At 39.1% G+C, this 24,482-nt stretch overlaps 1 protein-coding gene across 8 annotated transcripts in view; it reads right to left on the bottom strand.

Annotated features, from left to right (window-relative positions):
• The window catches only part of FAM13C (family with sequence similarity 13 member C), a 135,479-nt gene that overhangs the window by 2,084 nt on the left and 108,913 nt on the right, over positions 1 to 24,482 (bottom strand). For 3 of the 8 annotated variants that reach the window (XM_030029597.2, XM_041127148.1, XM_030029598.1), the window contains 9 exons: positions 24,340 to 24,405; positions 18,812 to 19,022; positions 17,765 to 17,903; positions 16,241 to 16,322; positions 13,611 to 13,822; positions 7,751 to 7,834; positions 3,751 to 3,846; positions 2,308 to 2,507; positions 663 to 764 (listed from right to left, as the gene is read on the bottom strand). In XM_030029597.2, the coding sequence (XP_029885457.1) occupies positions 663 to 764; positions 2,308 to 2,507; positions 3,751 to 3,846; positions 7,751 to 7,834; positions 13,611 to 13,822; positions 16,241 to 16,322; positions 17,765 to 17,903; positions 18,812 to 19,022; positions 24,340 to 24,405 (1,192 nt within the window). The remainder of the gene's footprint in view (positions 1 to 662; positions 765 to 2,307; positions 2,508 to 3,750; positions 3,847 to 7,750; positions 7,835 to 13,610; positions 13,823 to 16,240; positions 16,323 to 17,764; positions 17,904 to 18,811; positions 19,023 to 24,339; positions 24,406 to 24,482) is intronic. The other 5 variants (XM_041127147.1, XM_041127152.1, XM_041127151.1 and 2 more) reach the window with 5 other exon arrangements.

Genomic DNA, 24,482 nt, shown 5'->3' on the forward strand with positions numbered 1-24,482 from the left:
GGTGACTAAAGGTAATTTGACAGGACCAAAAAGCTCTAGTAGACAGAAATGAAATAACAGTATTTAAAATACTGAATTTTCATATACCAAGTAATCTTCTTTCTTGTCAGCCATGCAAGCATGACAACTTCATTCTCAAATGCGCAGAGAAGTTATTACATAGTGCTTTGAAAACTGTTACCAGAATACTCCATGCCCATATCATCCGTGGTTTTCAGCAAAAAAGTTTGCTAAATGAAGGGAGAAGGATAAACGGCGAGTGTAAAGTAGCCAGTATTGTCTATGGGTGAAAGAAACAGTGGTTCCTGCTTTTAAATCGGGCCTTTAAAAGTGGCCCAACTGCCAAGGGTAATCCCTGCAGATTGACATCCTCAGAAAGACTCTTTAGCAGCCTCCCTTCAGCTCAGGGTTTATCCTTTCCAGGCATGTCCTGGAAGCTCCCCAGGTCCAGACTGTCCTCAGGGATGCCCACATCCCAGAGGAACTAAGCAGGGAGGTGGACATCTCCACAGAGACCAGACACCTCCATGGTATCTTCCAGTCCCTAGCTGCAGCTTTTCTGGCCTGCTCCCCTAAGAGTAACCACCCTAGCAGGAGCAAACCCGTCTGCATAAGAGCCCAAAGGGGAGAAGGAGAGGGCTTTTTTTGAGCTGGTTATTTACCTTCCTGTCTGTTTATAGAATTGTTCCTCAAACTCTCTCAGAGCTTTGCGAAGCCTTTTCTTATCTGCTCTTGTTTCTCGGAGATGTTCAAGCAGAACGGGCCTGTAAAACAGAGACAAGAACATGAAACCCCCAAGTGCTTGGAAGTATTATAAAGGCTGTGGCTTTGGGTAATAAGCAGCTGGCTGCTACGGACCACGGCAGGCACTGATCTCAGTGCGCTGAGACGTTCCACCACATCCCTCCAACTATGGATATAACTGGCCACACGCGATAAACAGTTGTGCTCCTTCCCTTTTACTAGTATTCTCAATCTTCTTATAAAGTGAAGGCAGAGACTCTATGGACAACATGGGGAGGAAAAGCTTTCAGGACTGAGTCTTACTAGTGGTCTTAATTCTGTGTGGAATTAATGGAGTTGACAGGGCTCAGAATCTCACAGGAAATGTTTTGCATCTCTCGAACTGAATTAATAAAGTCAATGTCCAAGCCCTACTCCTAAAAGCAGCTGTTACCAAACATGACTGTGATGCAGTGGAAATGCTAGTGGTACCAAGAATCAATATTTTTGGAGGCCATGTTTTAGCTGGTATTTGGAAATAAGGTTTTTAAGCAGAGAAAGAATTCCGTTACGACATATGCAGCTGTTTTGTTTTGTTGGTTTTTTTTCTGTAATAACAAAATGCACAGAAATATCTTCACAGCATTTGTGAGCAAACTATTGCATACATAGTCAAGTTACATAGAAAACCAAGACATTTTTATTTACTCTTGATTTTGCTAGAGCCTAGTCAACTTCATTTATGCATCTAAGCACTCCCAATCAAAACACAAGAAAAAGATACCCTCCCACAAGCTCTGAGATCACATCTGTTCCTGGAAGGCATATTCTTCAACAGGTTTCAGGGCTGAGTGATAACAGCCCATGTGCATCTTGAGATTTGCTGTCTCATGCAACCTGAAATTCTGAACTACAAATCAGGAGGGCTTTATTTTGGTTTTATAATGGAAGGTAGGAGAGTGGTGGTAAGTTTTTTTCTGGCATCCAGACACTAATAACTATTCTCATGCAAGGAAGAAATTGATTTTATACCCATTCCCTGGCCTCCCATGTGACCATGTATTGCATGATCCTTCACTCAGCTCCCCTGTTGCTGTTCATATGCCTGATGTCTCTGGCATTCTTACATCACTCACAGAGTCAATCCCAGTACACACACAAACAGAGGAGCAGATTATCCTGCTTGGCCGAACTGTGCTTTGTTTTATGACTGCTTTGTAAGAACATAAGTAGTTAGATATCTAAAAATTTTGCAGCAATTATAGGTAGGTCTACGTATCTTTACTATGCCATTATGTCGTATCTACCACTCTGTATATGTAGTTATATCTCCTATCTGCTCACATTCCTTCACCTTTCTCTTCATGGACTTGGCACAAAGTTCTTTCTTTGAATAAATACCTCAAACCACAGGTATGCTGCCCAAACAACAAATATCATCTGCCTCTTTTCTCCCGTAAGAAAACACTGAATCACTTCTTTGGTATAGAATATTCCCATGCAGTAAGTATGGATCATGTTTCATTTACAAAATCTATATGAAATATTTTAAAACATTCAGGAAAAAAAAAAGACAGAACTTACATTGTTGCCTCGTGTAAATTGGACATAGACAAGGCTGTTTGCCTGAAAACTTTCTTTTCATCCAGAGGTGAAACATACGCAGGCTCACTCTCCTCCTGAGAGTAACACAGATGCTCATCGACAGGGAGGCAAGATATTGGACCGGACGATAACTCATGGCTGCTTTGAGAATGGTCTTCATCTGAGTCTTCCTCTTCCTGCTTGTAAAATGTAAAGCATTATTGAATTAGTTGTTTACATTACAATACTAACAATTAATAGGATGACAACGTAAAGAATTGGGATCTAACTTCTGGATGTATTCACTGAAATAGATTACACATATTGAAAGCTTTACCCAGGTCTACCTGAGATTGTTCATGAGAGCTCTCGTGGGGCTCACTGAGTTACTCTGTATTGTCCACCATGACTAAACAGGACAGAAGATGGCCCTGCTTCTGAGTATCTCCAGCCAGCAATTTACTTCTGTTTACGCAAAAGCCTTTATAAGTGGCAAGGATTTAAAGAACATTCTGTACTTCTGTAAGCAGTGCAGTCTTGGTGGAACTTGTACTCCTCTCATATACCATCTACTGTTTGTATTATGTCCAGAAATTCTGACTGTAACAAGACTCAGAGGTAGAGATTCCACAGTTTTATAGCTACAAATGTTAACTACCAAAACAGAGTGATGTCACTCACTGTCTTCCTCATGTTCCTTCAGCCTCAGAAGAAAAGTTGAGCTTTTGAAACTAAAGCTTAAACATAAAAACTCCTAAGAAGTAAAGCACAAGGGAACGTCAGTTAAATTTTTCAAATAAAATATCCGTGTGCATGTGTACAAAGATTTACACTGGGATTTTTCAAAGCAATCTAAAGCTCCACTGTCATCTAACAAGGCAATAGTTCATAATTTTAAAAATCAACCCAGTCCCAATTAGTACTAGATTAGTATTTTTGATAGAGGCATGCTAATTAACTTCCAAATAGCCAGATTCTGCTACCTCTACTCACAGTGAGACCAGTACTGTTACATTACATTGATATATTATTAAAGTACTACAAACAATATTTATGTGCTACATAATTGATAAAAGCATTGACAATAAAATACAGAAGATAGATATAGTGACAGTATAGGGCTTCATGAAAAGAGATAGGTTTCATTCTGTGTTGCATATGTTAGCATAATAGAAAACTAATGCCAGCCTTTGATCTCTTACCCCGTCATTTGAAGTGATTGCCTCAGAAACTGCTGCCGTACATTACAACCTCTGGCATGCTTGGAAGTTGAATTTTATAGAGCATTTGCTCTAGTTGAAATATCAACACCCTGTATTAACCAATGAGCAGATTCTTCAAATATCAGTAGTTCTATTGCTGCCAAACTGACATACAGGTACAAATCAAACACAGCATTTAATATGTTTACTGGACAATGGATACGAATTCTTTCCAACTTACAATTGTTGTGATCAAAGATGGAGTTGCGAGAAGTTTCTTGATAATTCTGTATCTGTCGTAAAGAGGTTTCATGAGACTCTTTTCTTGCTTAGTTACCTAAAGAGAAATCATAACAAAATATACTCCTCCAAAATTAAACATAAAAAATAAATAGACTTCTCATTTGCTCCTGTAAAGCTAAGAAAGGTATTAGAAGAATATGACCTGATGTGTATTTTGCTTCCATAGATATTCCATGGGAACTGTAGTTTAATCCATACAATTTCTAAAAATGAAAATAGCAATCTATTTTCTAATGGAAAATACCCCACGTGGATTCCTCACTTCCTTGAGCCACACCACCCAGGCAGAGGGTAAACTATTCTCTGTCTCTTTCTGAAGATGCTAATGGAGTTGTAAGAGTTAAGATATGCTTCTACCGTGCACATTGCATTGACACCTCACTTACTTAACTGTAATAATGGCAACAGGTGAGCTACAGTAACGTGACAGTCTGCCTGGGACAATATACTCAGCGGCCCAGTGGGATGGTGGGTGCTGAGAATACAGCTTTACAGCCTCAGTGAGTGAGGCAGCTCCATGCAGAATTGCTGTGTGCACCCCTCACTGGAACTGCCTTCCATGATCGGGATTAACTGTCTGTTCATTTAGTTTGTGCTTGCACTAAGTGCACTAGGAGCGTTGATTTGGAGGAGAATATTGTTTTAGATCAGGTATTAAGACCTGATCCAGCCACAAATATTTGTAAATACAAAAATAAACCTTATGGAAACCAGCTGTGCAGTAGACTGACTTACTGGACTAAGGAAAAAAAAGAGTAAATCCCACAAGAAAAAAAAAAAAAAGACAACAGAAAAACAACATGTTCCTCAGTGATTAAATGTCAAAACAGGGTCATTTGCAAACTAGTCCACCATCAGCCTCTGCTCCTCAACTCACATGCCTATCAGCACCCACTGGATATGATTGCACTGTCTTTTCGCACAACTACTGCACTACTGCATTGAAGCCCAGCTACACACGCTCCGATGAGTGACCACACGGCAGGTTTGAAGAGACACATACTGGCTGACGGTATGGACAATAGTCCAGAGTTGCTCAGAAGCAGACAAATCCCTGGTCAGCAGGAGTAAGGGTGACAGTAGACAAATGCAGGTTGACGACACCGCATATGTCTGGCTGATTGAGTCGTTAGGGACTATTTCTAGAGGTATGCTTCACTGCAGAATGTCAGGGCTTGCCTATCCCAGCTAGTCCACTTCTCTTCCCCGGTCTTCATGTTCCATTTGATTGCAACACATTCAAGCTCTAGGAAATGCCAAACAAGCCAGAACAGATCATGTTTTGTTTTACACCTAGTCAGTGCCCTCTCCATCTGACTACTCAGGTAAGTCTGGGTAAAGATGGTGTCATCCATACTATACATCAGCAGGGCAATCATCATCACCAGTGCTCTCCACTGTGTTTCAAGGCTGCTGTAGTCATGATACTCTGAATACGCAGCAACTTGATAATTTTTTCTGACGGGTTCTCTCTTTGTAGTCCCAAAGGAGGTTTATACAATAACTGTGACATTGTTTAGGACTGAATTTTGCTATTTGCTTTAAAAACAACAACAAAAAACCAACAACAACAACAAACACCACTAAAGTTTTTGCATAATAGGCTAAATTTCTGATTATTTTCTTGGAATCCCAGTACAATCCATTCCAATTAACCTTTTGATAAGGCTATGGTGTGATATTTGTTAAGTGACAAGGCATGTCACGGGTTGCTAGCTCAAACATGTGCACTTGCAGCCCAGAAAGCCAACCATATCCTGGGCTGCAACCAAAGCAGTGTGACCAGCAGGTCAAGGGAGGTGATTCCGCCCCTCTACTCTGCTCTCATGAGACCCCACCTGGAGTACTGCACCCACCTCTGGGGACACCAACATAAGGAGGACATGGACGCTCCATGTTGGAGCGAGTCCAGAGGAGGGCCATGAAGATGATCAGAGGGCCGGAGCACCTCTCCTATGAAGACAGGCTGAGAGAGTTGGGGTTGTTCAGCCTGGGGAAGAGAAGGCTCTGGGGACACCTTATAGCAGCCTTCCAGTACCTAAAGGGGGCCTACAGGAAAGCCAGAGAGGGACTTTTTACAAGGGCATGTAGTGATAGGACAAGGGCTAATGGCTTTAAACTGCAAGAGGGTAGATTTAGATTAGATATAAGGCAGAAGTTCTTCACTGTGAGGGTGGTGAGGCACTGGAACAGGTTGCCCAGAGAGGTTGTGGATGCCCCATCCGTGGAAGCGTTCAAGGCCAGGTTGGATGGGGCTTTGAGCAACCTGGTCTAGTGGAAGGTGTCCCTGCCCATGGCAGGGGGGTTGGAACTACATGATCTTTAAGGTCCCTTCCAAACCAAACCATTCTATGGTTCTATGAAACATCTAAAGTAGGGAATCTTGAGGCTTCAGCAATCAACGTTCAATATTGTGAAAATCCATTTTCTGCACTGGGACAGCTCTTTGATAGCAGGCACCTGTTTTCTTAGCTAATGTCACCAAAGTGCCTCTGCCTGGGCAGTCACTCATTTGCCATCTCCAAGTCATCACTCTTTTACAAACTGCGTGAGCTTCCCCAGCAGATCTCTCTTTCCTGGACCCCTCCAGCTCTGAACTGGGCACAGGCCCTGTGCTTGCCACTGAGCTTGGACCTCGCTGGCCTCATTCTGCAGCTGTTCTTGGAGCCCAGGATGCATGCAGACTCTTCACCCCTTTCCCTCAGGAAAATACACTGATATAGATACAAAGACTAAAATTTGCTTCTGTAAGAGACACGATTATTTAAGTATGCAACTCTGTGTGGAGTGGCTCCAGATTGCTTGTTTATTTTCAACGACAAAAAAAGATTTAGAAATCTTGCCTAACTTCCATGACCCTGCTTTAAATTCTTGACTGTCCCTGAGCTTTCTGTGACCTTAAGTCAGAGCTGTTTGGCAGACTTAGGATTCCCTCATGGCGGCTTAGTATCACTGATCACCTCTTTCCTTATGCAGTTAGCGTCTTCTTTCTTAGCTGATCATAGCGCTGCTTCAGCCTTGAGAAGGAACACCCTCTCTGACCCCCATGCTACAAAGCATGCCCTATTCTCTTTTCTATCTTTGAATCTTCAAGTCTCTTTTACCTCTATATAGCACTAATAACTCAACTTCTTTTTTGTTCTTCTTAGGAAATGAAATTTCTTCATACCCTTCCTATATATTCTCTCCACCCCTCAGCTCTCATTCCAAGCCCAAAGAAGATGGACAAAAAATTATTTTATCCAAGATGCAGAGAGATCAGATTCAGATCACAATCATTTTAACAGCTGGCATATTTTTGGACACACGTTGGTGCCACTCCCCTTTTCCCCTACGACAACAAGTACTAGTCAGAAATAGAGACAGTCATAAGAATACAGACACAGACACCAAACAGGAATTCTCAGTTGTGTATAGACAAATTTTCAAATCATCCTCTCACCAATGTTTGTTTTGTACCTACATTCAGCAATGAAGTCCCTTGAAAGGATTTTAATTAATAGTTTTAAGTGCTGCTGTGAAATAAAGGAAAACACAGATGACAGGTCATGTCATTTTTGTAGTTCACATCTCAGATGGTACCCTATAAACCTTTCTCAGCTGCTAAGCATTCTAATGTTTCATACATCATAGCAGAGCTACAGTATGCATGAGCCAAGTCTGCTGTGGATGTACAATCCTCCACCTTTATCATCAAAACCTGCAACTTCCAATCATGAAGAGAGATATAGGGCCTCTAGAAACTTGCCCTTTTATTTTATTTTTTAAAATATAAACCAAATTCATCAGTGTCAGGCAACAACATTTATACCTGAAATAACTAAAATTATGTTAATAGTGTAAAATTCATCTAAATACATTGAATATATGCATCCAAAAATATTTGTTAGAGAAGTTGGATAATTTTTAATTTACCTATCTTTCCATGGTATACTTACAGGTTGTCCATGAATACTCTCAAAATATAGCAGACATTTCTGAAGACTGATTTTTTCCAAAGCCATTTGCTTTTTTGTCATATCCTATTTAAAAAAGTTATTTATAAGATTATGAATCAGGATTTCATGACAAGGGTACAGGTACGTATCTGTTTAATCATCTATTCTCCCCAGATAAACATTAATAATGAATTCTGTTTCTGTCCACACTGAGGTCAATGGGGACTTGGCATTAACCTAGCAAGAACAGAGTCCAAATTTACATGACTGAAGTTTTAAATGAATCAAAGTACATACTACCTTCTCAAGGCCTAATGCCAAGTTGATGAAAGCTATGGAGACAGTTCTACTGATTAGAGTAGTCTTTAGGTCAGGCCTTTACCAGTGGAAAATACACTGTATTTACTTTGTCTGGCCAAAGTGGAGCCTTTGGGGCCTGAAGGTGTGCTCTTTCTTCTAGAGAAAGATGCAAGACTGAAAATGTACTGGAAGGATGCAATTATTTTTTTTCTTAACTGTCATTATATAAAGATCTAATACTTGATTGCCTTGATTTCTTTCAAAATTACTATTCTATGAAAGCAGTTTAACAAGCTTAAAGTCAGGAAGCAGTATTAGGCTATTGACAGAACACTGCATCCTTATCTGGAAAGTTTCCAAGGGTACTAACTATGGTCTTAGTCAATAAGGCAAGAATCTTCATGTGTTGCTCGATCAGAGCCTGCATCTGAAAAATTTTTCTGGGAATACCGGTTGACAGAAAGTCTAAACAAGCAGAGGTTTTTGCTTTAAAATCACAGCCAAATTGCGTGCACATGAGGTATACCTCATTGGTTGGGTTTTGGGAAGGCAGGCTCACAAAAGATGACTGCAACATATGAGTAGAAGATGTTGGCACTGAAGTCCCACAGACACCAGTGCAGTACTTTCCTAGAACATTTTCCAATGTTTAGGTATCATTTATGTATTTTTCTCATCCATCCTAGGGAGAAATCAATTAATGAGATCTGTATGTTATTAACTTCTATTTGCCAGATCAGTTCATAAATCATATATAGCATTCCCCATTATATATTAAGTATGATTTAGTTGTAACAAATGAGAACAACAACCATTGTAGACAAAATACTCAGAAACTTGCAAAAATGCAGAGATGACATTCCTCAACTTTTTAATTATTCATCAAGAGAGAGAAATAGATTTGCCTTGGCTTGTAAGGGATGAAGAACAGAAAGCTTCAGCTATGCAAACACAACTCATTTATGGAGTGGAATGATAGATTCACAATGAAATCCCTAAATATTCAATCATTGTGATACTCTGGTGAACACCCCATCAATGCTGAGCATACTAGAAAAAGGTGCTGTCTCTAAAATTAAATGGAAGAATAATCTGATCAAGCAGCAGGAAATTATGGCTGGACGGTATGCATCTGTAGAACCGCTATGGGGAAGCTGCAGAAAGTGCAGCCCTTTCATTACAATGGGAACGGAGGTGGGCTTTCTTCCTCAGTCATGAGGTTCTTGCTCGGCTGGGCTAAACACCTAACACTAGCAGTTTATTTCTATTAAAAAATCACAATATGAATCACTGGTACCAGAAAGAATAATGTTGATTTTTCAGCAATGCAATTTGTCGGTGTTGGTGATATAGCAGTATTTGTATAGGTGTCTGATGCAGGGAGCACACCATTTAACTGGTATTTCCCTCCTCCTCTCCCATTCCCTCTCTTCCCAAGAAGATCTGCTCCTGACACTTGCATATTTTCATCTGGGTTGGAACAGCAAGGAGCACATGCAGCTAATGTCATTTTCCGCAGTCTCTGCCAGATCACGACAGATCTGTATGAATTAGGACCTGGTGTTTGGAGGTTTGGAGGAGAGCTCATCCACCACAATGAAGTAATGTGAAGAACAACGGAGTTTGGCGAGGTGGGGGCAGGCGGGGTGCCTTTCTGCAGAAAGTTGATGACTAGGTTATTTTATTGACAACTTGGAGAAGCATTTTTAATAATTAGCCTCTACTTTTTAAAAATACATCAAGCCCTGAAGAAGTAATGCTCTTCTAATATCAAAGGACTGCCTTGCTGTTAACTTCAGCAGGAGCAAAACCTTTTTTGTTTGCTGCCCAAATGCAAAAACAGTGCAGAACCACTAATCACATTTTGCCTGAAAGGTCTGCGTAAGTTAATCACTCCAAAATTATCTGTCATTCACGTTAAGAGAAGAGCTGCTAACTAGAATGCAGGAGTATGATAAAGTAGCTAATTTGCTTATTTATTGCTAGTTCTGCAATTAATACAAGGTTAATTCTTTCAAAAACTATTAAGCCTGGAGCAGCTGAATGGTTAGGAGGAAACAGGGAGTGATGATTAATATTGATTTTACACATGAGAAACAATCTCAAGAGGGTTTAGCATTTGGGCCTATTTCATTAGCTCATTTTATTAGCAATCTCAAGACGGGTTTGTATTCAGCTGTTTGAAATAGCTGATAATTTCAAAATCAGAGAAGGCAGGTGGAATCACAAAATGCAGAATTGTCTGAGACATCTTAGGACTGTAGGCTGCCTACAGCAGCATGAAATTCAATGCTAATTAAATGAAAACTGTGCTTCATAGCCAGAGAAAAGATGAACTGAAGCGGGTCAATAATGAGAAGACAGATACACAAAGGGAACGAGTCTGAGAAAAGCCTTGGGGGACAGACTGCAAATGTTCAAACTAAACATAAGGAAAAAGTTGTTTGTTGCATGTGAAGAAAGAAAAATGAGACTATGTGTGAAGCTAAGGTAGCGGTTTGGTTTTTATAACTTGGAACAAAGGCACACAAAATATTGTATACAGCTGTCTTCCTCACTGGTCAGTTCCCTGGGTGCTTATGCCTTTTAAGGTCACTTGTTTTTCCAGACAGAAGATACAAACTCTGAGGACAGACAGTGTGACAGTGAGGAGTGGGCCTGGCTGAGGCCTTTCGCTCTCAGAGGCAGCGCTTTTGTTTCCAGGCAGGCCCGAGTCCAGGTTCCCAGAGCCTACCAAGTCTGCCACTTGGCGATGTGTGGTGGCTCATTACAAAGCAGCATTTAACATAAAAATAGTAAGAAAAACTTTAAAGGCAGGCAACAAGTGACAAGACACATCCATAGAATGATGCCAGTTTACTTCAGCTGAGGGTCAGGCCAAGTCTGAGTGTAGCCCTCCTGTGAAAGGCCGCGTTGGCTGGTGAACCACAGCTGAGCACCGCAGGGCTGCTGCTCCTCCTCGCTGTGACTGGGGCAGCTATTACATCCCCAGCCACTGAATTCAGATTGGCTTAGAAGTCAGGAGTTGGGTTTTGGGGATTTGGTGGGGTTTTGAGTAATATGATTCAAATTATGTCTATTGGCCTTTTTTGGCTCCTGAAGTCCTACATTTACAGTCTTAATGTTTGGGGTTTTTTTTTCTGAAGCCTTGGACCTAAAAATGAGGTAAACTGTTAAATAAGTCACCAGCTCCCAGCACAAGGAGCTAGTGACACAAATAGTAACAGGTGGCCATCCCTTTTTGGGTTACTGAATCATTCACAGGCCAATCCCAATTTTCTCTGCATCTTCTCATTCAATAACTTTACTCACAGGCTTTTTTGTGGGAGGGTTGTTGTGTTCGGAAAACCACATTCTGCTATTTCATATTCAGATCTTGTGGTTTGTCCTCTTTAGAGATACTGGGTGGTACAGGATTTTACTCTGCCCCTCTGTTAAGGACACGCATTCTCTCATTTGTATTTCAGCGGGGCCTTAGAGGCTTTCCACTCTTGAACTTCAGGGGACAACTCAGCAGGCTTTTATGGAAACACTATCCTTGCCCAAAATAACAAAATCTTGAAAAAAGAAACATTTAGCTGCTATTAGTTTACTATTAATCTAGCTCAGATTCTGATACAGGATCTAAATGTTATATACGAAATAAAATGTTGCAGATAAAAAATATCTACAGTAACACCAAAGTTGCACGTAGCTAAAATGATGCCTTTGATCTTTGCTGTAACCAGCAGACAACCTTATTCTGCCCCAAAAGTCCAGAATGACTCATAATCAAAACCAATCACTTTTAATGTTATACTTAAGGACCTATTCAAATATATCATTTTGAGATAGATCAATTCAACTTCATAGTATTCCTTTTTTAGCCTCAGTTCCATAGCGGTTTTGTGTAACTATTATCAAACACCATTGCTAACAGAGTTCTCTCAAGACAAGTTCTCTCTACAAGAATACAAGAAGAAAATAAATAAGATCTTTAAAAAAAAATTGAAAATATTAAGTTGTGCAAACATTTAATTTACATTACAGAATTCTCTGCAAGAATATTTCAAGCCAGCACTGCCATTGCACACATTTAGGAGGTTCTCTCTTGGAAAATCAGGAGAAGTCCAATTAATTGAAAAATGAGTGGGACAGAGACCCGCACCCAACTTACTCTTATAAGAGAGTTTTTCTGGACAGAATTTCCTCAATGACATCTGTTTTGGTGTCATCTGATCTCACTCCTTGCATAATAAAAAAAAAATTAACAACTGAAAATATTATCATACAGTCTGCACTGTTGGGATTTTTAGGACTATATACAGAACAGCATGGTTTTGTTGTCATCTTTTGTTTTCTTACAAAGGAGTTCTGGTTATGAAACACTTTTTCCATTTCAGGTTTTAAAAAAAGTAGTTTATAAAAAGAAACAATTAAAAAATCAGTCATGTATGCAGAGCTCAAGATCTCAGAAGCACGGCATCATTATGCACAGTTCTAGTTTTTATACAGTAACTAGTTGTTTAAGAATGAAGAACAGAAGAAAAACAAAACAAAATAAAAATTATCTCTGCCAGGTCCTTTCTGCTACTGAAATCCACCCAGAATAATTTCTTAAGTCTCGCATAGTTTAGCATTTAGTTCTTCTTCACTCTTCCTTGTCCCATTCACCCCCTCCCCTTTTTCATTCATCAGCCAGAGTCTAAATGTTACAGTCAACATTTAGATTTTAGGTACCTTTGAGGACAGAATTTATTGTCTTGCTTGGCTGTATAGCATCAGGAATAGCAATATCATTTCACAGCAAAAATAACTCCCTCCCTCCCCCCTCCAAGTATTTTGTGGACAATATGTATTGCAGAACAACAGCTTTAGACCGACCCTATAATGTGCCAGTAGCATGAAGGTACAGCAGAATTTAAAAATATGTACTAGTTTAAAAACAAAAATAAATTGCCCAGCCAAGCAAGCATGTTTCATGGAATATTGCTTCTACATTTACAAGAGTAATTGAGAACGTGGAAGAGCAGAGGCAGCACAAGTAAACGTACAAGATCAGAAGGGCAAAGCAGTCTGGATGGTTGTGCTATCCACATGATCTTAGTGCAGTGCTATCTACTGGGCAGAGGCTTTCAGCATTTCTCAGGTGAGAGGGGAACTTTATTGTCAAAATAACTTCAGGAACATTTTTAGTCACACAGTTTCTGTGGACTCAAGATAAGATTGCCTTTGCTGTCACCATCTTCAGTACATGAATATGCACTTCCTGCGCACACAACCTCAAGTAGGCAGGTTTCAGCAGTGCCTGTCAAACAGTTTTATACACACATCTCTGAGTAAAAAGCACTTAGCACTATTTGAAAAAACCTTTTGCACCTCTTTTTCTGTACAAGGCTTCACAGAAAAGTCACTTCAGAAAACTGCACTAAAGCTCCCATCTTGTTAGAGAGAAAATGCACTGCAGTGCCAGAAGACAGAGGATGCACATGCACCAGCATACCCTGAGCCAGCTACACACTAATTAATATCTGCCTCAGATGATAAAGTTCTGAAAGAAACAGCCATACTTGTTAAATACCTTAATAGTCTCAGGAAGGTTAAAGTGTTGTCTTTTCTCCTTTAATCGTCTCAATACACTATCCATGGTTTCTTCTACTGAGGGAGCTGGTTCCATGCTTGTGGCCTCCTGTGTCCCAGCCTCTTTAGAGGTCCCAGTGTTTTCGCAATTATCATTCCTTTGGGGTGCTCTAGAGGTACAGTTTTGCTCTTCCGACATTCTGAGTTTCAGCTCTGAAAGGCAAATTACTTGCCAAGTAAATAGATGAGAAATGTTTGCAAAGGAGTTTCCTCTGACAAGAACTACAAGAAAAAAAAATCCCTACTTCTTGCATACAGTTATTATCATACCACAGTTGTGTAGGAAAGTAACTCCGCTTCAGTTCAACATGTCACATCTTTTACCTGGTTAAAGGGTTATCTAATGGTGAATGGATGAGCTGTGTCCACGCCAATGAAACTTATAGCACATATGTACTTCTCCTTTTCCTCCAAGCCTATCTTTGACATAAAAGGTGAGGACTGAAGAGGCACTGGGTTAAAGAGTGGGGTCTGGGTAGGAGTCAGTGCAGAATTTTGGTGGGAATGAGGTTAGGAAAGGGGTTTAAAAGGACAAAGAGCACTTCACAATATTTGTGGGAGGTTTGGGGTGGGGATATGGAAGCAGAGCTCACTCTCTGCCCCTTGTCCTCAATAAACCCATGCACTCTCAATTGATTTGATGTCTGGTATAAGTAAGAACGTGTCCAAGCCTGCTGTGGGGATTGTTTTCTAAGGATGCAGCCCTTCACAGATGCCTTCCTGGACAAGAGGCAGTGTCTCTGCAGCCACCTGCCCCACTGTCATTCCAGCTGTGCTTGCCTGCCCTCCTGTGCTGCTGCGCAAGTGAGGAGGAGAGTGAAGGGCCCTCTCCTGAGAAGGGCTGGGGAGGCTGAGCTGTGCTACAGAGCCCGGCATGCCAGCTGCCAGGCTGCTGGAGCCAGGTACTCCAGGTCTGCATAACCAACCCCACTCTTCTCTAGTGCAATTTAAACCATAGCCCTCCCTTCCAGAGCCTGCATTGCCATCCCAGCCAGGCTGCTGAGCTGGTCCTCACAAGGAGAATCAGCCACTTTGCTTAAATGACTTCCCTTGGCAGAAAAGCACCTAAGCTACCCAGCAGAAGTCATACAGGTTACAGTGTGTCCTAGCTTCCCAGTCAGCACCCTGCCTGGATGCAATAAAGTGTGTAAGTATGTTAGCTTGACACCAAGCCAAAGACCCTGGAGCTCCAGGGACCTGCACAGAGCAACAAGGAAATTGAATTGGGGTCTGAATTAGCTCCCTTAAAACCAGGCTTTGTTCCTAGCATATGCCTGGCTGGTGAAGGCCCTTGGCCAAAGCAGGAAATTGATGGCTCCAAATGTGTTAAATTTATTGAAATCCATGCAGAAACAGTAACATAATTTTTTAGCTGTGACAGTCTGAGGATACAGGCCGGGTTTGTAGGGAAACCCAGTAACTTTCAGTTAACACATAGAGCTAGGAAGGATGGACAAGCCTTATGAACTTGAAGAAGGACCTACAAGCATATGAGCATTTTTCCATTTCAGTTGCACCTGTCTGGTGAACCTCATGAATCACTTAAAAGCAGTGTCATTACTCAGTATAATAAAATCAAGGGTGTTCATAGGGTCGAGGCATTTTGGGTGTGAAGGTGAGGCTGATCTATGAAAGCTAGACACCCTGGCTAGCTGAAGCAATGGTTGAGCCAGAGCGATAATTTTCAGAAAGTTAACTGTGTAGTTTGACCATTTCCTCTCATTTGCCCTTCCTGGATTTGTAACACAAAGTTCAAGGGAAAAAAATAGTAATAATCTAGTAATCATGCAGCGTAGTATTTAGAGAACTTTCCAGACTAAATTTACTGAAAGATGAATTTGTAATTCTTGATTTACCACAGTCTCACCCTTGATATCTACATTCTTAACTATATCCAAAACAGAGATGAGAGATAATACTACAATTTAATTAGTAGTGAGAATCCATTTATAATGGGGAAAAAAAAGATTTAGATAAATTATAAATAGCCTTTAAAAAGAAATCAATCAGTCTTGGCTATATTTTCCCTGAGGGTAAGCATGTGATACACACACAGACATTAATGGAGTGGTATGCAGACCGTCAAGGGCAAAACTTGACCCTCAAGACCAAATCTAATATCAGGGAAAGATCTGTTTTTATGATCAAAAAAATAAAAGCTTTAGAGTTGTGTAACCTCAGTCCTAAAGAAACATTTTGCACCTACATTTGTACTATTACAAGGACACTTCTAATTTTGTAGTTCTATATTTCAGACACTCATAAAAATATTCAGAATAACATTGCCTTTTGCATGAATGTTTATAGTAATGAGGGAGAGATGATGTCTTTTTCCCCTTCTCCTTTTTAGCCTTGTTATGAGGGTTGAACTGGCTTACTTTAATCCCTGCTTTCAGGAATCAAAGCAAGTCATATCACCTAATATCTTTGTTGTCATTGCGAGACTTATTGCCATGCACTGTGAAAAATAAGCAGAGCACTGAGGTTAGAAAACTAACTGCAAAATATTTTAGGTACACTCTTACTTCCAAAAGCTTCAGCAATAAAGTGAAACAACATGCTATTATGTACCTTTGAGCTGCTTACGACCTTTGGCCAAATCATTCATCCATTTCAGAACTTCAGGATTGGAAGTCTTGTCACCATGTGAAGGCTGAGTGTAAAGAAAAAAGGTAGAATAAAACAGAGGGAATTGATGGTTATACAATCAAACAGATAAAAACCTATCCACACACAGTGTGCTAAAAAATGTCTGTAGTTCCAACTGCACTATATCATAGTGTCATGCAGAGCATTTGGCTTAATCATGGTACTAATTTATCATGACTTATCTCTCCCCATTGTGCCACAGTGCTACACGGATCTGCGTATTTTGGCTCTGATCCTAAAAAAACCATCCAAGTCCCTGACTAATTGGGTAAGTAATCTCAGTGACTTCAAAAGGACTGATCAAATACCTAATGTTAGTCAAGTTCCTAAGTGATTTCCAGGATGGTAACTGAAGCACTCTGTCCCTTGCAGAATAAGCCCTTACTGCTTTAAGACAGGGATTCTCTTGGGAAACAGCACTTTAAAAATTTTAACTGAACTGCTTAATTAATCAAATGAAAAAATCCTGTGCAACAGAGTGATTTCAAAAGCCACAAACAAAATCTTTGTATATTGGTTCTTTCTTTGCAATTATAAATTGCCTCCAAATTAAAATCAATTTACACTGGATCTTCGAAACTCAGGTATTTAAAACGGCAAAATAGTTTTGCAAAATTAAGCCTCTGAAATAATTTATTTTCTGGTCACAGTGTGATGACTGTTTAGGTATGATATTTTACTCCTAGAAGTATATGATGACTGTAGAGCAGTATGATTCACAAATGTACATTTCAGTTTGCAGTCATTGATGAGACTATAAGGTAATATGCAATTTACTTCATTTTCATTTTAGTGTAGTCATAAGATATCACAAATTTCCCTGTTTCATATTGTACACATCCTTAACATCGCAGATGTTTTCATATGCTTATCCCACACAATTCATATAACACAAACTAGCTCAATATGAGCAATGATCTTGCATATACTGCACAGAGCACACCGTTGACCTCAAACAACGGCCCCACCAGCAACACATCACAATTTTTATTTCTGTAATTTCTGCCATCAGCTTCTATTCAGCCCTATGCTTCAGAGGTTTACAGGAGTCTGCCTGAATGAAGGAATCTGCACAGCAGAGCAACAGTTTTCAAGCAAATGACTTCTACAAAGTAAGTAAGTAGCTTTACATCTTTTGAAGCATTTTGGTTCACAAGCCTGTCAGCTATGTTTCACTGATTCACACTTCTCACATATCTAGAAGATGGATATTTTGCAACAAAGGTAATCCAAAGAAAATGTAAATTGGAGTCTCAGAACTACTGCATACACTGAAAGATGATAAAAAGATTGCTGAAGAAAGACAAAAATGCCTCTTTGATTATTTTCCTATCTCATTTTACCAAAAATACCCTTTCTCCTATTGTTTTGCCTAAGTTTAAATACACCGGGATTCTTGCCTGCCTCTTGTAGTATTTCCCTTTGTCTTTTCAATTATTAACTTACCAGGTATTTTTTTTCTTGCTCAAACTTTTCTTCATACTTTCTAATTTTCCTCTTGAGACTCTGAAGATGCTTGGTAAGTTGTGCTACTGTTTGTGGTTCTTTGCACTCTTCACAGTTACATCTAGAAGAACTTCTTGGCCTGCAAAAGCATAGTAGCTGGATCAAATAACTGGCTATATAATGGACCGTGCCTTATTTCAGGCACACTTGACACTTTCCTAGCACTTCAGAATTTGCAGCTAGGTTCCTTCACAGGACAGACAGTTTAGTTTTACAAAGTAAGCATAAAATAATTGCTATTTGCTTGAAGGTACCCCTAGGGTACTGTCTTTCACTCTCTCTTTTTTTTAATTAATTGTGGTATTTCTGAATATTTTTCAAAAGTTTAATCTGGTAGGTCACAACCTGATCCAGTATTTACATTTAAAACCCACACCTTACTTCACAAATCTTCCCAATGTGAAGGGAGACTGTAACAACATGATTTGTAAAAGTAAGCTCGGGGAGTTTTTTATTACCTTGAATAAACATTATCATTTTGAAGGCAGTTTAGTTTCTGATTTTTTACAATTGCAAATCAATAGATCTGATTATTATTCATATGCAGCTGACAGCTACGTATACAAGCTCTTAAGAAAGTTTGGTTTCTGTCTGAAACCCACAGCTTGGTTTCTAGGGATCACATATATGGACTGTTCATATGTTCTAAGACACTCTTGTATCTAGTGAGTGACTCAAACTATAGTTCTATTGCAGCTGAAATTTTTAGTATTATACCTTGATAGCACTCCCTATGTTATATTCAGTCATCAGACTAATTACTAACTAACATTTAAAACTGTCCTTACAATATTGTACTGTGTTATGACTGAAAAAATGCTAGATCCTATTTCTGGTATTGCAAATTAACCATGTCAAAATAAGCTACAATATGAAAATTTCTTGTTTATGACATAACAGTAACTGAAAAAAACCACGAAGGATCTAAGACTGTGGATTGTACAAAAATTATTTAAAATATATAAGAATTAAAATATATTTTCTTACATCATGAAAGGTTGAGCACTTGGTGGAGAAGGGGCAGACTCTGTGTCTAGATTAAATCTCTGGCTTTGGCTAAAGATAGAGCAGCGTGGTGACAAAAGAGGATTGTCTCCATCTGTAATGTGATACAGGAGTCGACTGGTCCCTAGGGAGTGATGTTCTTGTGGGCTGCTGTCCATGTCATTCTGCCAGTCTCTGTGGGCTGGCACAGGCTCTAGAAAGAAAGCATAAACCAATATGGACCGAGGGTCACTCACAAGATATTTAGCTACCTAGATAAATACAAATCTATACTTACAGAAGTATTCAAAGCATAAGTATTCAAAGTAAACAGCAAATAGTTCAGCAAAGTATCACATGCAGGATGAACATAATACTGAGGATGAGAAAATAGAAAGGACAGTTCCCAGCTTAACATAAAGCATTTTTGAGTTCCACAGGAGAAGGTGGATGGGTGTGTTTGTAAACTATGAAGTCTAATATAAAGATGGAGAGTTTCCCAGAATAGCGGCATTAATTATATTTTCATAGATCCGTTTGCTTTCGAAAGCCACATTCCTGAAGACGACGATGAATGTACAAAACAAGTTTAATTTTATGATTTAGCATTTAGTCTTTTGGTCAAGAGAAAGGCAGATCAAAAATGTAATATGTCCTGATGCTAAGAACCTCCAGTGTTGCTTGCAGTATGCTGCGGAGTTTCGTAAAGGTTTGAAGTAACATACCCGTGGGTCTAAAGAACACAAGATATGAAAATAGCAACAACCAAAAACCTTCAGGTAGTTATTCAAGGTAATGTGCAGTGACTGCTTCGAGGAGTCATGCTTATGATACTATGTTAATATTGTCTTGGACTACAAATGGAAACCTCGCCTCAGGTGCCTCAAAAGGTAAAATTTGTTTTATAGAGGTGATCAAGCTAGGAGTCAGGATAATTTATTCTGGACTGAAAAAGTAGGAATTGGTGAACCTCATCACACTGATTCTGTTTATGGGTAACATGGTAAACAATGGGCACATTATGGACCCTACCTCCAGGGAATACCAAGAGCTCATCTTCCCTTTGCTATATCTGGGTACATTAATGGGAAGAACCATTGAATCTTCTTCCTCACCCTCAGTGGGTGAAATGGGTGAGAATGATCTAGCCTAGTCAATATTTTTGCTATCAGATGATTGTTCTTTAAAGCAGATTATACTTTTAGGGAGAAAATCCACACTTTCATAAAAGCTCTCCCCTAAAAGACAGTTAATATATGTTAAAGCAAAATTTGTGCTCTGTCTCAGATTCCCCTACATCAGTTTCCATAGTACATAATATTTTACATCAGCTACATTATTTTTTCCTCTAAAACCAGGTATATATACAGCCTTTGAATTCATATCTATTATTTTGTATTTCCAGGCAGTATGCATGTTATTTCTAATCAGTATTATATTTGCAATATAGCATGCATTCCAATACATTTCACAGAATCTTTTTATTCAATGGAAGTCTAAACCTACACAGAAGAACAACTGTACATGGATTTACTCACAGAAGGGCAGGCAGGTTTAGAAAAGTTCCTTCACCTTCACTTTCTTTCCTTTTTCTCCTTTGTACATGGGACATGACATTTCCGTGGTGAGTGGGTATTTTTTTCAGGATTTTAATGGAACCTTTGCAGTACATTTTATTTGACCTCTGCCCAACAGACACTGAAGCTACAAATCCCTATCACTGCACTGGGACAGTGGGGACAAACCAGCTCTAAATGGCACCCTTCATAGAAAGCAACTATTGATTTAAAAAATAATAGTTACAATGGTCTAAAATATCATTTTATCAGGCACTATCCAACTGTTTTTGCTTTACAGACAACAAAAAATCCAATCGTATATTGTATAATCACAGTTTAGTCTTTCATGCAAAAGTTACACAACTTTTGTATCTCTAAGTACATCTACTGTAACAGCACCATCAATTATAATTATGTTAAGCATTTTGACAATGAGACAATGTAGCTGATTATTAATTCTAACCTGGCATCTTTCCTCTAAGTACTTCATACTCTGTAGGTCAAATTCAACTCTCCAAGATACCAGAGCAACACCCAAAACTTCTAAATCGTGTATGAGATTCAAATCCTCCCATAGAGAGATCCAGAAAGGCATCTGGGAGAAGCAAGGGCAGAGCATTGTACCAGTCATGGGAAATTACATACACAGACAACATACAGTGATAATGGCTGGAATAAATGTTGTTCTGCAAACAAAAGTGTTGTCACTTTCTGGCAAGTAATCTTTCCTTACCCTGTAAGACTTAAAAAAATTAATAGTTTCGGTTGGGGTTTGGTTTGGGTTTTTCTTTTTACTTCTGAAAAACAATATTGTCAATGAGAAGAAACTGGCTTCCTTCCTTTTATTTCACCATCTCTGAACTTCAAGAAACGTATAATCACTGTGAAGTAGGCTGACTAAGAATAGTTCCACTATTTCTCATGCTCTGTTATTAAAAGGAATAAATTCTTTTATAGTCATATTAAGTAGCAGTCTCCTCACTGTGAAAGGAAAATGATGTTATTAAAAAAATCAGCCAGTCTGTGTATGATAGGTGCAGGAAAAAAAGTTTCCAACATTTGAACTCTGATTTTCTGTGGACCTAGAAATACTCCTCTTGCAGGAGGCAGCCTGTACTGCTGATAAACTATATGGTCACAGACATTTGCTCCTCTTCACATTTACAACCAGGCAATTTTACTAGGCCCAACCCAGTCTCAGAAATGGAAGAAAAGTACACATTCAAAACTAAACACTCCTGGAAGACAAATGCAAATGACAAGTAGTGGCTGGAACAGCTCCAGTGTAAAACCACACAAAGCTGCAGAGAGTTCAAGGACGTTTTTTCTTCAGCCAGCAAATGAAAGGGAGACAACCTGCATGCCAGGTGAATTTGGGAATATTTCCCAAAGGCCAGGGCTCTTCCATTTCCTTGGCACCAGGGCTTCCTGACAGCATTGCTCTGCTAAAGCTTGTAAACTGGTGCAACTCTGGTATGGCCCCAAGAAAGGTTTTAGTCCCAGCCCTACTACAGATGCATTCAATTACTACATACTGCCCAGAAGTGGTCAGCAAGTCATTCAAACAGATTGATTTACGTGGCCCAATTACTGTAATAGCAGAACATTTCAGGATGATGACAAGTTATAAACAACCCCATTTTTAATTAAAATTTAGGTCCATCATTCTGATTCCAGTTCTGCACAGATCCTAAACAAGACACTAAGCATTATCCTGAGAGTAGCCCATGAACTGACCAACCATCTACCTGTGTTCATGTGTCTCATCTAAGTTTAGCCTCTATTTTTGCCAAAACTGGGAACTAAAGCCACGTCTAGCCAAGCCAGTAAGTTGCCCCTTAGCCTGCATCTACTCCATCTCATCTAGTCAGTCCAGCTTAGCACTGACAAGGGGTCACTACAGGACTTAAAGCCACGATCTAGTATCTTATAATATGCAGTATGCTTCATAACGTGGACTTCAATCATATGACAAGGCATATAGTATAAGTCTGTATTTCTGCATGTGATATTCTTTAAGTAAAACAATAATACACTGAAATCTGTTGTATTTAAAAGGAATATGCAGATGTAATGTGTTCCTCCCTCAACACGTTACATCTGTGAATGCCAGTATCAGGATTTTTAATTTAAAAGACATTTAGAACACCTTGTAGTTAAATTCAGCTGCTCAATGCTCAAGTCAAACATTTGATGTATACTCATATCCAAAAGCTACAGAAATTACTCATACTTTGCTTTTCTTTTTTTTCCCCTTAAAAAAATTAGCTTAATACCTCCTTGCAATTCTTTATGGTCTCACTTTGCCAGCTCTAATTCAAGTTTTTACATATTCAAAAGTAAACTGGAAATTGATGACTTTGCTCAGAGATAAGAGTTACTGTTCACCCCTTAAAATTTGCATCCTGAAATACCCTGCCACTTTACTAGACTGTTCTAGCTTCATTCACCATATATATATAATGTATTTTTTTCTAATTTTTGTTCACTGGGATGTGAAACAAAACAAATTAAATAGACTACTCAATCATGTTTATTTTAAAAATAATACATTTGTATATTGTTAATATTAAAATTTTTATTGCCTGATTCACTGATCAAAGGCTAATAACTAGAGACATAGTATATATGTCATATCCTCTAAAAACTCTGTTCCTAGCCTGGTACAAACCCCTGGACTTCCATCCAAGTTTGAGCTGAAATAGCCCATAGTCCCATGTGACAACTGTACCTAAACTCAACGTATCAGAAGATTTCAGTAGTAATTTAAGAGACAGAAATAGGACTACCTCTATCTATGCAAAATGGCAAGTTATTAAAAAAACCCCACAAACCACAAAGCAGATATTAGCAGGAATGAGCATACATTAAAATCCATCAGATAGGTAAGCTTTAACTAGTTTGAACTGCTAGAGTGACAGAGCATGCTCTGAACTGTGTGACAGAAATGCTACATCATCCAATATTTGCCTGTGTAGCTGGAGACAGGCAAATAGGAGCTAGAGAGGGTTTCGGAATTAGGGGTTACTACCAGTATGATTTAAAAGAAAATCCAATCAAAACAGCAAAAAAATAAGCAAAGGAAGCAAAGGGAAAAAAAGACCATCCTAACAACGAATTCCAAAACTACCAGAACAAAATAATTCAGTAAACTACTGAAAAAGGAGGAAAAACCCACCCTGCCATAAAGGAAAAGAGCCAGTGAAGATTTTGGATGGGCTGCAAAATGTCTCTGCCTATGCAGCACAGATAGAGGATCTGTCTCTGCCTCAGATCCACACCAAGGGACTAGCACCAGTGCAAGTTCCATATGTGTATCCAAGAGCTATTAAGGTATTTGCCTAGCTGGGCTAAAGCATCCTTTTTTTTTTTTTTTTTTAGCTAAACTACAGGATATTTAGCATTTTTTACATTCCTTCATCTTTATAATAATTTGGATTCTACATACCATTTGCCTTAACTGTGCAATGCAAACCTCAAACTTTAGAATTTCTTAAGTAGGACACTATGATTTGTGGGGGGGTTTAGGTAAATAACTTACCATTATTTCTTGCTGAAAATTCTAAGCAAACAGCTTCTGAAATAAGTTCTTCTGAACCCAGCCTTTATTCTGACATAAAGCATCAATTGCAAAGGGATTACTGACCTATCTGCCTTAATTTGGACCATACATGGTGAATGATTTAAGTATTTGTGTATTCATGTCACTTGTCTGTGAGATGTATTAGTCATATTGCCTTTGACCTATTTTTCACGAACAGTGATTCCTCTTCTACTGAGCATCACGACTTTGCCAGCCCTGTGACTAAAAGCTATGAATTGACAAAAATAGTGCCGAGCCTTAGGGCTATTTATTTGCAAGGACTGGTTTCCATATTGAGGCAAGAGGGAGAGAAAACACACCACAGTTTGCCCAGATGGGTAATAATACAGGTTCATGAATGATTAAAATCCACATGCTGTAAAACTCACCTTCGCTATCTCTCTGCTGATGCATTAAATTAAAATCAATAATAGGAGAAATGAAGTGATATTTCTCTGATAAAAAGAATGACAAAAATAGAATTACATGATATGGCAGGTGATCTCACATAATACAGACACAGGAAGTAAAG

The sequence above is a fragment of the Aquila chrysaetos genome, chromosome 11 (genome assembly GCF_900496995.4).
Source record: "Aquila chrysaetos chrysaetos chromosome 11, bAquChr1.4, whole genome shotgun sequence".
NCBI classification, from domain to species: domain Eukaryota; kingdom Metazoa; phylum Chordata; class Aves; order Accipitriformes; family Accipitridae; genus Aquila; species Aquila chrysaetos.